The following is a 14,867-nucleotide window of genomic DNA, read 5'->3' as shown; positions in this document are numbered from 1 at the left end:
AATGGCAGCAATTCTCAGCATAAGTCCTGGTCACAGGAACCAGAAAATTGGAGATTTGCACAGGTATATTTTGTGCCACCCAGGGCATTCTCTAGTTAGAGGCCATAACTGCCAAGTCTCCACCTTCAAGAAGTTTAAGATTTCGTGCCAGATGCAGTCTTATGAAGGCAACAAAGTATAGTGTGATAGGTGTTATAGAAGGTGAAATACTTGTGCTGGGAGCACCCGCAGGACAAGTACCTAACCCACTCTTGAGGGGGTTGGGAAGTTTTCACGCTGCCGCTGCAGTTAATAACAAAGTTTTGGGGACACTAACTATTGCCAGGCACTATGCCAACATATAGCATTCCCTTGATTTTTACAGATGAGAAAACTGAAGACTAAACATTAGGAACTGGGAGTTCCCTGGCCGTCCAGTGGTTAGGACTGGGCCAGAAAAAATATATATATATATTACGAATTTACTCAAGATCAGAGAGCCAAGGCTTGAGTTTCCCAGTCCATCCAACTCCAACGTCTATGTCCCTAATTACCGATGCACTGAGCTGGACAAGGTCCACTTGGAGGCTTGTTACTACAAGTGTCTTTGTAAGAGGGAGTAGGGCAGTTTATGAAGAGTTTGGGCTTCTGCTGAATGATTTCAAGGAGGGACTAGGGAAACAGGCTGCTTAGTAATTGGATATCTCAGTAATTTGATTTGGAGGAAAGAGGGAAAGAGGTAAGCCAGGGAAGTTATCCTATTATCAAAAGATGGGGGTTGTTAATCCTTTTGCAGTCCCAACCTGTCCTTGGGAGAAACACTTTTTTCTTGGTCGTGTCCCTGGCCTTGTATGTGTAAATCACAGTCTAATTATTAGCAGGGTTTATTTTGCTTTCTCAGTCCCTTACTCTAGTTGCCCCAGTTTAATTCCTTGTCACCCCTCACCTAGACTGCGTTATTCCAGCTGTACCCTTTATATTGCAAACCAGAGTAATTTACCTAAAACACAAATATGATCACAACAAGCATCAACTTAAAATCTTGCAACGGTTCTCTGTTCCCCACAGAGCATAATTAAGGCTTCTTGGAATGGCCCTCCTCCACAACCTAGCCCCAGCGGTACTCAAGGAATACCGCTGTATTCCTTGAAACTTTCAAATTGTCCTTTATATTCGATGGCCAAAATTCTCGCGGTTCTGGCAGATCCCACCTTGTTTCACCTTAGTGCCTTTGCTTATACTGGTTTACCTGCAATTCCATTACCACCCTCTCCACGTGAGTAAAGGTCATCTGCCTTCAAAACAACGCAGGCATCAGAAAGCTCTCTCCCTGAATCTACAGGCGGACTATGTTAAGTAATCTTAGTTGTCTGTACCATATTATCTAATTTATGAATTGGTCCTTCTCTGCCTCCAGATTGTAAATTCCTTGGGAGTAGAGGTTGCACCTTTGCAGCCTCGGTAGTTAATTTTGCCTATAGAGCCGGCAGGTGTGACTGGAAGGGGGCGGCGAATGGAGCTTTGTCTAAGGCGTTGATAGGTGGAACCATGGAAGGAGGCAGAGCCTCGGACTGGAAAGCAAGGCGAGCAGCGTGTGTGAAATGAAGCTTTGTGAATGGACGAGGAGAAAAGGGGAGGTGTGACTTTAACTTCTTGGTCACAAGATACGTCACAATGAGGTGGGGAGAGGGAGTGATAACGCACTGGGGAAGCGCTAGGAGGGAAGAATTACTTACAAGACGGGTTAGGAGCCCCAGAGGATTTTTCGAGAAGGAGACATTTACTTGTGCAGGATTTTGGAACACGAGCTACCTACCGTCCGTCTTTGGTCAGCCAAAGAGGCGACACGCTCCCGCCCCTCTAGCCCGAGAGGCCGCGCAGCGACTGCGACTGCGCGCGGCTGCGCACGCCCTCAAGCCCCACCCCTTCCGGCCGGCTCTTGCGGGGCGTGGCGGTGCTGGCGAGATGGCGGCTCCCGAGAAAATGATGTTTCCGGAGAAACTGAGGTGAGCTGGGTTGGGGGAGATGAGGTGACAAGAAAAGGGGACGGAGCGGACCGAGGCTGGGATGAAGGATGTGCAGGCAGGAAGGAAAGGGGAGCTGGGCCAAGCACATGAGCCACCGCGGCAGCTCGATCCCTTCCCTGGGCGCGCCCCGGACTGTCCGCGGGCTCGGGGAGGCGAGGAGGGGTACAGGTGATGGGATGGAGAAGATCTGCCGTCTGCGCATGGGATGGCGAGGCGATGGTAAAAGCATGCTCTGTAATTAAAACACGGGAAGCAAGGTTTCACTTTCGAGCACCCAAACGAGTTTCTGTCACTGGGCGCGGAGGAGAGGGGAGCTCAGGCAGCGTTGCAGGTGCGGCCACTGACGCTGGAGTGTGTTTGTGTCTTGTTTTTCCAGCCACAAAAAATACAGGGCCGCCCTGAAGAAGGAGAAACGAAAGAAACGTCGGCAGGAACTCGCTCGACAAAGAGACTCAGGTAATGGACTCATCCTGTTTTCTTTGTATGAAACTGCTCTCCCGACTCCCGACCTAACTTGAGGCCCCAGTGTCAGAAGGAAGCCAAGTACCGTATCCGAAAAAGAATTGCTGTGGCCACGGCCTCTCAAAAAGTTGTGTTAGACCCATGTCAGAAACAATGTTAACGTACTCAAGGGCGGGGGGGGCGGGAGTCACGGTGAATCATCACCCACTGATAACGTGTTAAGTATTTATGAAGTATCTAATATTACAGGTGCAGGCATTACGAATTACAGCAGCTAGCATAGCCTTTGCACATAGTAAGTATTCGGTGAATATTTTTCTTTGTAAAACCAGCAGGAGTCGAGGGTTTTAGACACTGCAAGTTTTTCTTAAACGTCATTAACATGAGAGACTCCTTGGTGACATTATTTAAATACATATGCCTAAAATTAGTTGTGAAACTTACTTGACTTATAAAACAATATACTTACAAATCACAAAACCAAGTGAAATTATACAATTATACATCCAGTAAAATTCATATCTACCTTTTGTTTTTGTTTTTGTTTTGGCTGCAAGTCGTGAAATGTGGGCTCTTGGTTCCCTGACCAGGATTGAACCAGCGTCCCCTGCAGTGGAAGCTCAGAGTCTTAACCACTGGACCGCCGGGGAAGTCCCCATATCTACATTAATGTAATGTTAGGGATGATGGGAAATAGATGCTCACAACGTGAATATGGTACTGAGTGGAGTTTGGAATGCCACTACTACTGTTGCCCTGTGGTTATTTATCACTTTTTTTTTCCTATTAAGATACTGTGGAACCTTCATCTGTACTGGTGGTGGTGTCATTTGGCCTTCATGGCAGAATCTAACATTTGTATGTTAAACTTACTTGTTTAATGAACTTAGTTGTAAAGTTGTATAGTGTACTTATAAATGCAGATGGAAGCACTGAAATGACGCAGTAGTGCTGAGTTATAATGGTTACCATCCACATTAGCCAGAATATGCCTGTTAAATTATCCTAGACAATTCTTGAAGTCCACAGACTCAAGGAACCAGGATTCTCCAGCCTTGAGAAAATAGCCATGGAGGTTTTACTTACCATTGGAGTTACCCTGTAACTGTTTCAGTAGCAAAACTTGGGCCCTGCAGCCTGTATTAGCATCTCTATTTTATTCCTTCAAAACTGGCCCACTAGAGGCAGGATAAAGCATCAGGGATAAAAGGAAAAACAGGTTAGGTTGGCGTTATTGATGCCCTTAGTAATTCCCCACCCTTCTTAAAGTTTTCAGCTTCCTTACTTTGTTAACCTGTTTTCTTGTAACATGCCCCCACTTATTAAAAGTCTTCTTCTTTTAATTTACTTTTTTTTTTTTTTTTTTTTTTTTTTTTGCGGTACGCGGGCCTCTCGCCGCTGTGGCCTCTCCCGTTGCGGAGCACAGGCTCCGGACGCGCAGGCTCAGCGGCCGTGGCTCATGGGCCCGGCCGCTCCTTAGCATGTGGGATCCTCCCGGACTGGGGCACGAACCCGTGTCCCCTGCATCGGCAGGCGAGCTCTCAACCACTGCGCCACCAGGGAAGCCCTCTCAACCACTGCGCCACCAGGGAAGCCCTCTTTACATATTTTAAATACAACATATTCCATTAATTTTTTTATTCCCCTTTAACTTTGTAAAGTGCATTTGGAGTGAGCCTCTGTAAGTAAGGCAGGTGGATGTGTCCTTTGGCAGTTTAGTCAATTGAAGGATGCAGCTCACTGGTCTGCTCGTGATTATATATGGCTAATGGCAGATCCAAGAGTAAGCGCTCGTCTCTGGATGGCTGCTCCTGCTTTGGCCTACTCCAACTCACAGTTCTTTACTTAGTGGTGCTTCATGAATACTGTAGTCTACCAAATACTGCTGTGGATTGTAGCACACGTTGGATGGGCAAACATTACCCAGAAGGCTAGAATATAGAAATATTCTGTAAGAATTGCTATAAGAGTGAATTGGCAAGTGATTGGTAGAAATTTCTGGAGTATCAACCTCTCTATTACAGATAGCCTCTTTAGCCCCCAGTTCTACTTGAAATAATCTGAAACGAGCTGCATTATCAGAAATTAAGGTAACATGAAGGATAAAAAGCAAGTTGCAAAATTGTAGCATGATTCCATATACAGTTACATGTATAATACAATTAGATACACACTTGACCCTTAAACAACATGGGTTTTGAACTGTGCAGGTCCACTTATATGTGGATTTTTTTCAATAGTAAATACTATTGTACTACACGGTCTGCAGTTGGTTGACTCCAAGGATGCAGAACCACAGATACAGAGGAACCATGGATGTGGAGAGCCGACTCTAAGTTATACATGGATTTTCAACTGCGTGGAGGGCCAGTGCCCATTAACCACTGCATTGTTCAAGGGTCAGCTGTAGTGTGATTATCTAGGACTGGGTGAGCCTTTGCTTAGACCTATACTTAATATATGTGACAGACAATATCTTTTTCCTTTTAGGCTGAGATCATCTGTTATATTTCCTTAAGATCACTTCAGTTTTCCTCCTTTTTTTTCCTCAAATTTAAATTCTGGATAGAAGAGGATATAAATTTTTATTATATTAAAACTTACTTTCCCATGTTTTTATTTTGAAAATGGTCCAATATACAGAAAGTTGAAAAAATGGTTCAAAAAAATCCATGAACCCTTCGCCTAGATTTGTCAATTGTTATTAACATTTTGCCTTACTTTCTCTCTCTATATATATAGATAGATACATATGTACAAATTTTTTCTGAACCCTTTGCATATCAGTTGCATATACATACCCCTTACCCCTAAATACTTCAGCCTGCATCTCTTAAGAATAAGGACCATAATACTAAACAAATAAAGGAACATTAATTCAGTAATATGATATATAGGCCATATTTAAACTTTCCCAACTCAAGTTTGATTATTTTGAAAAGCTCAAGCCAGTTGTCTTGTGGAATGCCCTGCATTCTAGATTAGTCTGTCTTCTCCTGATTAGCTTCAGGTTACACTCTATAGCAAAATACTACAAAGCTGATGCTGTGTAGCTCTCATTGCATACATCAGGGGGCCTCTCATGTCAAGTTGTTCCACTCCTACTGATGCGAAGTGTGGTCTAAGTGTCGCCAATCAGATGGCTCCATTGTAAAAGATGTTCCTGCCTTTGTAATTAGTATTCATCTGAGGGCTGATATTTTGAGATAGTTTAAATAAATATCCTCTTCCCAAATAATTATCTTCTTCCTACAGTGGGGTGCAGAAGTCAGGACTTTTCTACTTAAGTCTTTCTACATTTTTCAGTTGCCATTCTTCTATACAGGTGGATGTTCCCTCCCACACCTCACCATCTTTTGGGGTATCACTATGGAACCATCAATAAATTTTTTAAGTTTAATGTGTTATCTACTACCATTATTGTTCTTTTCAATGTTCACATTGTTCCAATTTGGGCGGTTGGGGCCCTTCATTATTAGAAAGTTTTAAAAACAGGTTTGTACCATAATTGTAAAGATGAAAAATTGTATATAATTTTTTTCCTGAATTATTGACCAAGGTTTTGTAATATACAGATAGTGTACTAAAACATTTACATTCCTTCAGGACTCTTACAGAAGGAGGAGGAGGAGGAGACAGCGGCGGATGCTTTTATTGAAGAACAACAACGAGAAGAAGAGAGGCTGTTGGAGAGAGAGAGGTCAGCACTGATTGAAGCGCTTCCTGCGAACCCAGTTATTTTAATTGAATATCCTAAGTCTTTACTAACTAGGACGGGTCTTTTTTATACAATCTTATACAAAATAGGTCTTATAAAATACCCTGGATAAACTGTTTAAACCGCCAGCTGATGGGCTGAAAAAAGATATTGTCTTTAAAAAAAAAAAAAAAAAAAGTATTATTCACTCTTTTTGCTCATTGGTAAATGTTTTTGAAAAAAAATCCAAATAATTAAGAAGTGTAATCAGTGAAAGGGCTTCAGTAAACTCAACACACCAAAGATAGCCCCAATAAGAAGTAAGAAAGAAACTGTAGATGTACTGTATATGTATATTTCTATCGTGGGATGATATTTATACCTATTTTTCTATAAATTGCTTTTTTCGCTATATAGGACATTTATTTCAGTGTTGGTGCAGAGATCTAATTCAACCATTTCAATAGCAACACAGTATCCATTGTATGACTGGCATAATTTATTTTCTATTCATAATTTATAGTTCTCTACTGATGGACATTCAGGTTATTTACTATTAAATAACATTCACTTACCATGTACTATTAATTTACTCTTATTTATTATTATTTTACATTCAGGCTTTTTACTATTATAAAAAAGTTGCACTGAGTATCCATGATTATAAATCCATGGTAATTGTTCTATTATTTCCTTAGGAAAATGCTTAGAGGAGAAGTACACGTAAAAGGTAGATGGGGAGGTAGAAAGGGCATCCAGATTGCAGTTTGCAGCCTTTCCAAGAGTGAATCCACGTGCCCATCTCTCCACACCTTCACTCACACTAGGCATTATCAATTCTTAAAACTCCTTTAGTGAAAAGTTATATTTCATTGTTTCAAATGTACATTTAAAAAATTTTTTTATTAGAGTATAGTTGCTTTACAATGTTGCGTTAGTTTCTGCTGTACAGCAAAGTGTATCAGTTATACATATACATATATCCACTCTTTTTTAGATTATTTTCCCATAGAGGCCATTACAGAGTATTGAGAAGAGTTCAGATGTACACTTCTTAATTAGTAGGGTTGAGTTTTTATATATTATCTATTTGTAGCTTGCTTAGGTCTTGCACCTTTCTCTTTTGGGATTCATTTTTTTTAAAGTTTGTTGTGTAAGCAATGTTATTACTTGATTAAGTATATTAATCCTTTATCTGTCATGTGTGTGATGTATATTTTTCTCATTTGTCATCAGTCCTAACTTGGCTTATGGTGTTACTCACATAATTTGATCTCCATGTTGTCAATTTCATCATGATATCTGGCTTTGATGTCTGACTTCAAAAGGCCGCCCCCATCCCAAAAGGACAAAAATATTCTGTTCTTTTTCTCTTTTGGTATTTTTCAGGGGTAGTTTATTTGTTTTCCCCCAAGTGGTACACAATAATATGAATCTGCTTAATGCTACTCGACTGTACACTTAAATGGTTAAAATGGTAAATTTTATGGTATGTATACTTTGCCACAATAAAAAATAAATAAATAATTTTTAAAGGAGAAAAAACTTTATAAGTCCTCTCTAGCTATTTAGTGTGTTCACTGGAAATGTTGCTTCTTTTCTTGTAATTAATTCCTGTTACCCACCTAAGCACATAAATAGGTAGAAGTATCAAAATGTTGAAAAAAAAAAAACAAGTAGTAATGATTGGGAACAGGGAGTTGGATTCAGCCAGATCTGCATTGCAGTCCTGGCCCTGCTACTTACTAGCTGTGTCCAAGTTGCTTACTCTCTCTAAGCTTCTATTTCCTCGCCTTAAATATGGACATAAACAGGGACTTCCCTGGTGGTCTAGTAGTTAGGACTCCACGCTTCCACTGCAGGGGGCACGGGTTCGATCCCCCCAAAAAAAAAACAAAACATCAATCATAGTTCCCACAGCATAGAATTGGGGAGATTAAATGAGATTAATGAGGTGGTAAGTGTATAACGCATAACGTAGTGTGAGCAGATAGGAGGTGCAGTAATATCTCTGGTGGTTCTTACTACTAGAGATTTCTGTAATGATAAAGATGATATGTATAGCATGAAATAGGGAAGTCATTTTTCTTGCTTTCCCATTTACTTAGATGCTTTTTTTAAATCACATACACGTGTCTTTGTGTTCCCTTGATTTTTGTTTATTCCTATACGAGTTGCATAATACTTTATTGTTGAAAAGCAGGAAAATTATTTGAAAATACTGAATGGCTTTATGTACTACTTAAAAGCAGGTGTATAGTGTCAAAGGTAAACAGAGCTGGACATTAGTTAAAGTGCAGGAACAGACTTTATTCAGTAACTCCTGACAGTAGGGAAACACCTGAGCTCCATTCTGGTTTGTGCAGAGGCGATTTGGGCATTTAAAAGGGAGAATGAGGAAAGTGAACAGTACCAGAAGTTGGTCCCTGTGAAGATGACCAGGAAGCTGTGTTCATTTGTGGGCAGTTAGGGAAGTTAGGGCTTTATCCTCCCACAGAGACTGGGAGCCAGAGGCCTCATCCTTCTTAATGACTGCATTTCCCAGGAGTGGCTCTCAGGCCCTTGAGGGAGACCCTTTTGAGCTGTAAGAGACACATATTCAAAATTACGAGCCCTTTTGAGTAATGCTCTAGGAGAGGGAAGGCAGAGGCCTATTATCAGGTGTTGGCTAGAGCAAACAGTCCATTTTCTAGGCAGCATTGAGTTTTCTCAGGCAGGCATTTTAATGTGTCTTAGGGGGTGGGAGGTGATAGGGTCATCCTAGGGACACAGCCTTATGCTGCTAAAAGCCATGCTAGAGTTTGCTTAAGTCTCTTAGTGCAGGGGGTTGACAGAGTTATGTGCCCAGAGTTCTAGAGTTCTCAGTATTATATCCAAGTTACTAAGTTTTAAAGTTTGTAACATTTTACTTTTTTGTGGTCTTAAATATATATACACTTTGGTTCAGTTTATTTACAATGAGTATCTTCCTCAAAAGATTCATGAATCAGAGTTCTGCACACTGAAACATCTCCATATACTCTGACATACACAGGAATGTTGACATATGCAACATGCCAGTCTCTACTATGGCTAAAAGATGGGTTCCTGGAATCTGTAGTTGGAAATGGAATACTTTTTCCCATCAGGTATTTGAAATTGTGGTTGGGTCCCCAGACTAGACATAAAACCTTATTTAACTCCTAATGTCCCTGAAGTAATATAGAACAATTTCTCATATTTCATTTTCCTTTTACAAATTCAGTGGGAAAATGCAGTCTAGGTTGTTTTTTTTTTTTTTTTTTTTGGTGTTGGGGGTAGGAGTTTATTAATTTATTTGTGCTGTGTTGGGTCTTCGTTTCTATGCGAGGGCTTTCTCTAGTTGTGGCAAGCAGGGGCCACTCTTCATCGCGGTGCGCGGGCCTCTCACTATCGTGGCCTCTCTTGTTGCAGAGCACAGGCTCCAGACGTGCAGGCTCAGTAGTTGTGGCTCACGGGCCTAGTCGCTCCGCGGCATGTGGGATCCTCCCAGACCAGAGCTCGAACCTGTGTCCTCTGCATTAGCAGGCAGATTCTCAACCACTGCGCCACCAAGGAAGCCTCCAGTCTAGGTTTTAAACACTTAACTGGCTAATAAACTTTTGAAATATAACCCATCTTTAAGTTGGAAACTTGTGGTATTGGATATTTGAGACCCCATTTTAAGATAAGATCACTCTTTATAATTGGTCATTTCTAAAAATAAACTAGACACCCATTAATCTGTTTTTGTAACTCCTTGTCATCTTTTCTTAAAACCTGTGACTTTCTTTATTTTAAAGACACGATCACGATGTAGTTCTAGTTTTCTTCTCTCAGCAGTTAGGTGCTTGGGGCAAACCACAGGAGTCTCTCAACCATAAAGAGTAGCAGTCCAAGGGTTTACAGCAGGAGATGCCAGGTTTTTATCGTGCTGCAATCCTGCGATGGGCACTTTCAAAATGCATAGAACAGGAAGGGTAATACTTTCTGAATGTGAAAAGCTGGATGTTACTCACTTTATTGGCACCTACACATCACTGTGGTCAACCTAAAGGGAAAGCTAGAGTGTCATTGTTTTGTGTAAAGATGTTACATATAGGAAATGTAGAAGTAGTGATTTTATGCTGTCACCCTCTAGGAGGATAGTTGCTAAAATGTAGTGCTTTTCCAATATCACTGCTCATCTCTTGATCCTCTTATCCCCACTTAACTGCTTTCTAGAAAATATCTTCCATGATACTTTCATCATTCCCCAAATGTCATTTGCTATCATATATGTGTGTGGACGTATTTGTAGATTAGTGCCCATTCCTTTTATCTGATCACATCGTTAACATCAATAGGCAAAAATTACACGAGGAGTGGTTGCTGCGGGAACAGAAGGCGCAAGAAGAATTCAGAATAAAGAAGGAGAAGGAAGAGGCAGCTAGAAAGCGGCAGGAAGAACAAGAGGTATGGTATTCATCAGATAACCGGTCAACCAAAGCGACTCTCATTGAGTTACATACCCTGAACTTTAAAAATCGGATAGTATCCATTTTACCAGTGTTAAAGTTTTTCATTTATTTGCCCCATACGTGAAATGTAAAAAAGTGAGTCTGAAAAAAAATTACCTTTCTTCTTTCTGTTTTCCTCTGTAAAGAGAAAGCTAAAGGAAGAATGGGAAGAACAGCAGAGAAAAGAGAGGGAAGAGGAGCAGCAGAAGCTACAGGAGAAGAAAGAAAGAGAGGTGATTCCCGTCACAGGGGGGCAAACTTCGCGCGGCGGATCCTCTTAGTGAGCGGGTGGGGTGAGCGGTGGGCTCGGAGGGCTAGCTACAGGCGTGTCAGGTTTGGACTTGGTTTTCTCTTTAGAAAGAGTCATGCTTTTAGTTTGGATATACACTAGCGTTTCCTTATGATGCTCTTCTTTGGGTGGGTGCTGTGGCGGATGCCGTAAATGAAGGTTTTTCTTCAACTCTGCCTATCTTACTCTCTGTACCAGGGATTGGCCAACTTTTTCTGGAAAGAGCTAGACTAAACATTTTAGGCTTTATGGTCTGTACGGTCTTTGTTGAAAACGTCCGACTCTGCCAGCGTCCCGTGAAAGCAGCCATAGGTAACACGAAAATGAAGGGTGTGGCCCTGTTCTAATAAAACCTTATTGTTTTATTGATTAAAAACCGGCAGCTGGCCCCTGCCTTACACTTTGTACCACTCTAGAGCAAGTGGTGTTCTTCGGAGGTTTTGTCGTATATGGGTTGACTTTTAGAGAATACTATTTTGTGTAGTTTCCACCTTTGTTTGATTCATAAGAGACTTCACTGCTTTGGACGTGTCAGCAAGAATAGATGGAAAGAAATCAGAAACTCAAGTATTGAGGCATGAGGAAATATTTTTTGTTGTTAAATCTTGACTTCCTTTCTAACTCGTGCCATAAAGGCAATTGTAGCTAACCTATAGTTGCTCACACACACAAAAAGTTAAATAAGGTTTTATGTCTAGTCTGGGGACCCAACCACAATTTCAAATACCTGATGGGAAAAAGTATTCCATTTCCAACTACAGATTCCAGGAACCCATCTTTTAGCCATAGTAGAGACTGGCATGTTGCATATGTCAACATTCCTGTGTATGTCATAGAGTATATGTAGATGTTTCAGTGTGCAGAACTCTGATTCATGAATCTTTTGATATATGTATATATCTTCTATATCTTCCAGGATTGTTTTTAAAGATTGCTTTGGTCTCTTTTGCTGCTGTTCCTTAACAGTGTATTTATTTCAGAGATATCACAGCTCATCTTTCCTTGACTGATTCATCAGGATGTATCATTTCTGTGATAATGCTATGTTTGAATAGCATAAAATTGGATAATCACCACATTCTGGGGAAAAATGCATTTGTTTACATCCTGGTCATGATGGGGTGGAAGCAACCTTTGTTTCTTTTGTCTCAGGCCATCAGTTAATTCCAGTGCAAATTTTAAACACCCTTATTTGAGTACTGCTTTCCAGATGAGGCAAGAGCATGCTAAGTTTTTAGGGGGCAGGAAGATTGTTTGGAGCTTGTCATTTTTTTAATAGAGAGTAATAAATTCCCATTTTAACAGTGGAATGTTCTTCAATTGAGGTCTTTCTGACACCAGATAAAAGCTAACGCTTTTGTTTCAAAGGAAGTCTGGTGAGACATTAAGGAGAAGTGGGTAAAATGAAGTTGATTCTAAGCATCTATAAAGGGATCTGCATTCTGTGTTTCTCCTGTGAGCTAGATGCTTCTCTGGGGGTTGGAGATAGGGCAGCGAAAAAGATCTGTGCTCATTGAGTTCGGTTTCTAGATGGCAGAACTGAGTATAAGCAAGCAAAAAAGATCATTTTAAGTGCTCTAAGGTAATGTTAAGTGGTAAAAAGGAATAAAGCATTAGAAAAAAAAAAGAAATAAAGCAGAATGTCATGTGACAGAGTGATTGGGGTAGGAAAGTACTTCTTTCGATTGCCTGTCAAGGAAGACTTCTCCAAGGAGGAGCTGACGTGTGAGCGGACTCCTGAATGCAGAGAGCTCAGAGAGAAGGTCTCCAGGCTGAGGGGGGAGGCCCTGAGCGTGGAGCTGAAAGGAGGTCAGGGTGCCTGAATCCTAGAGACCAAAGGAAAGAGCGGCAGGGGTGGGGGGGGAGTCAGGCAGGGTCATTCATGTAAGGCCTCCTGGGTGGGAAGGACGAGTTTGGATTTTACCTAAAGTGTCATGGAAAGCCATTAAAGAGTTTTTAATCAGGGAGTGACTTCATCTAATTTATATCTTTACCTTTAACGGATCATTCTAACTTTTGTATAAAGAATGGGGGGCGGGGGTGGGGAGTGGTGACCAAGGAGGCAAGAGTGGATATATGGTGACCAGTTAGAAGGCTGCTGTTCCAGACAGGACATGATGGTGGTTTGGATGACAGTAGTGCTTAATACAGAGAAGTACAGAGATTTGGGGTGAGTCGCGCGGCACAGTCAACAGAACTCTAGCTGGTATGCTGAATGGACGGGGAAGGGAATTCAAGTCATACTTTTAGCTTTTTCGTTTGAGCAGGTCGTCCGATGGCAACACCGTTTACTGAGATGGGGCATTTAGATGGGCGAGGGGTAGGGAAGAGTACGGTTCGTTTTGACCATGTTAAGTTTTACTGAGGACCCTTACGTGGCCAGGCAGAGTTAATCAAGTAAGCAGCTAGACATATGAGTCTTCTATGTGATGCTTTGAGGAGCTAAGGAAGAGAAGTCTATCGAACATAATTTAAAACTTATTTAAATGCCAAGGAGGTCAAAATTTACTGGCATATTGCAGGACTGACTTTGCCTTATTGGAAAGTTTGAAATTTTTCATCAGTCCCAGTTGCTGCTGTTCATGTAGCATCTGTTAAATGTCTGTGATGTTTCAGCTAGCATTGTCTTTTATGATATTCACTAATACCTCATCTTAAAAACTAGAATGTGGAATATATGTTCCAATCTACTAAATACTACTCTTACTGAATTTATTAGAGGACTATGTTTTGCAATGTGTGCTGTTAAATGTCCTAGTTGAATGAAGATTCTCAGCTATACGTCTTTTGAAAGCTTTTCCGAAGATCTATACTCTAGAAAGCAAATAGAACCTGAAGCCTTTTGTGTGCATAATTTTTTTAAAAATTGTGACACATGAGATTCTTAACCAGAGAAACCAGATGTGACTTACCTGGCTTTGAGGTTTTCATTAGTCCTGTGTTTGCATCATTTGTAGGAAGCCGTGCAGAAGATGCTGGAGCAGGCTGAAAATGAGGTATTTCAAAACCTTTCATTAAGAATTTGAGACCGATGAACATTTCTTTAAAAACAATATTTCCAATAATGTTAACTTCGTGGTAAGCTACTTAGATCCTGTCTGAATGTGGGAATCACCTGTGTGGCTCTGTGCTTTGTACAGCAGCAACAACAAAATTGAACTGATGAACAAAAGCAGAGATCACCCTGGTGGACTGGACTTGTTTATAGTCCTTAAAGTGTGTGTAAACAACATCGCACACTCTTACGCCCAGATGGATGGTTTAACTTGATTCACAGTAACTGAGATCGCTTTCAGGGGGTGGTTCCCTAAGAAATCCTTTGACCCTTTTCGGAATGGACGGACAGAAGGGAAACCTTGGTGACGGCTCCTGGTAGCCATTGTGACGCCTGATGACGGTTAGTGACTGGGAGCCAGGAGAGACATATAGCCCCTGTCTCACGACAGTTGTTTGTAGAGTCTAGATAGTGTGATACAACTTGAATGTGTATGTTCTTACATGAATCTGTTTTTATTTTTGACCAGAATATTTGAATACCTTTTAAACATTTACTTCTTCATGGATTTTTAACACCAAGTAAAGTCATGGTTATTTTTAACAGTTGGAAAATGGCACCACATGGCAAAACCCAGAACCACCCATGGAATTAAGAATAATGGAAAAAGACCGAGCTAATTGTCCATTCTACAGTAAAACGGGAGCTTGCAGATTTGGAGATAGGTAACCAATTTTGCTTTATTGTGTCGGAGTTAAGTGACTCAAAATGTTGAGGTTTTTGCGTTGGCACGGGCTGGAGTTTGACGTGTTCATAGTCAGGCGTCTGCTGCATTCTTGCTGCTGCTCCAGTTCCCCCAGCTGAGCATCCCCTGCTCCCTCCACACCCCCACACCTCTTCTCTGGGTGGGCTTAGTCCAGTT

The 14,867-nt window shown here is 41.2% G+C and overlaps 1 protein-coding gene across 2 annotated transcripts in view; it reads left to right on the top strand.

Moving 5' to 3' along the window:
* The first annotated feature begins 1,653 nt into the window (after nucleotides 1–1,653).
* The window catches only part of ZRSR2 (zinc finger CCCH-type, RNA binding motif and serine/arginine rich 2), a 31,886-nt gene continuing 18,672 nt past the window's right edge, over nucleotides 1,654–14,867 (top strand). Inside the window, exons 1-7 of one of the 2 annotated variants that reach the window (XM_067023975.1) lie at nucleotides 1,654–1,985; nucleotides 2,383–2,462; nucleotides 6,075–6,168; nucleotides 10,509–10,617; nucleotides 10,808–10,894; nucleotides 13,908–13,946; nucleotides 14,552–14,670. In XM_067023975.1, coding sequence (XP_066880076.1) covers nucleotides 1,654–1,985; nucleotides 2,383–2,462; nucleotides 6,075–6,168; nucleotides 10,509–10,617; nucleotides 10,808–10,894; nucleotides 13,908–13,946; nucleotides 14,552–14,670 — 860 coding nt within the window. The remainder of the gene's footprint in view (nucleotides 1,986–2,382; nucleotides 2,463–6,074; nucleotides 6,169–10,508; nucleotides 10,618–10,807; nucleotides 10,895–13,907; nucleotides 13,947–14,551; nucleotides 14,671–14,867) is intronic. The other variant, XM_059050855.2, reaches the window with a different exon arrangement.

The sequence above is a fragment of the Kogia breviceps genome, chromosome X (genome assembly GCF_026419965.1).
Source record: "Kogia breviceps isolate mKogBre1 chromosome X, mKogBre1 haplotype 1, whole genome shotgun sequence".
NCBI lineage: Eukaryota > Metazoa > Chordata > Mammalia > Artiodactyla > Physeteridae > Kogia > Kogia breviceps.
Note: the sequence above shows the minus strand (reverse complement) of the source record. Positions and strands in the feature narration are given on the sequence as shown.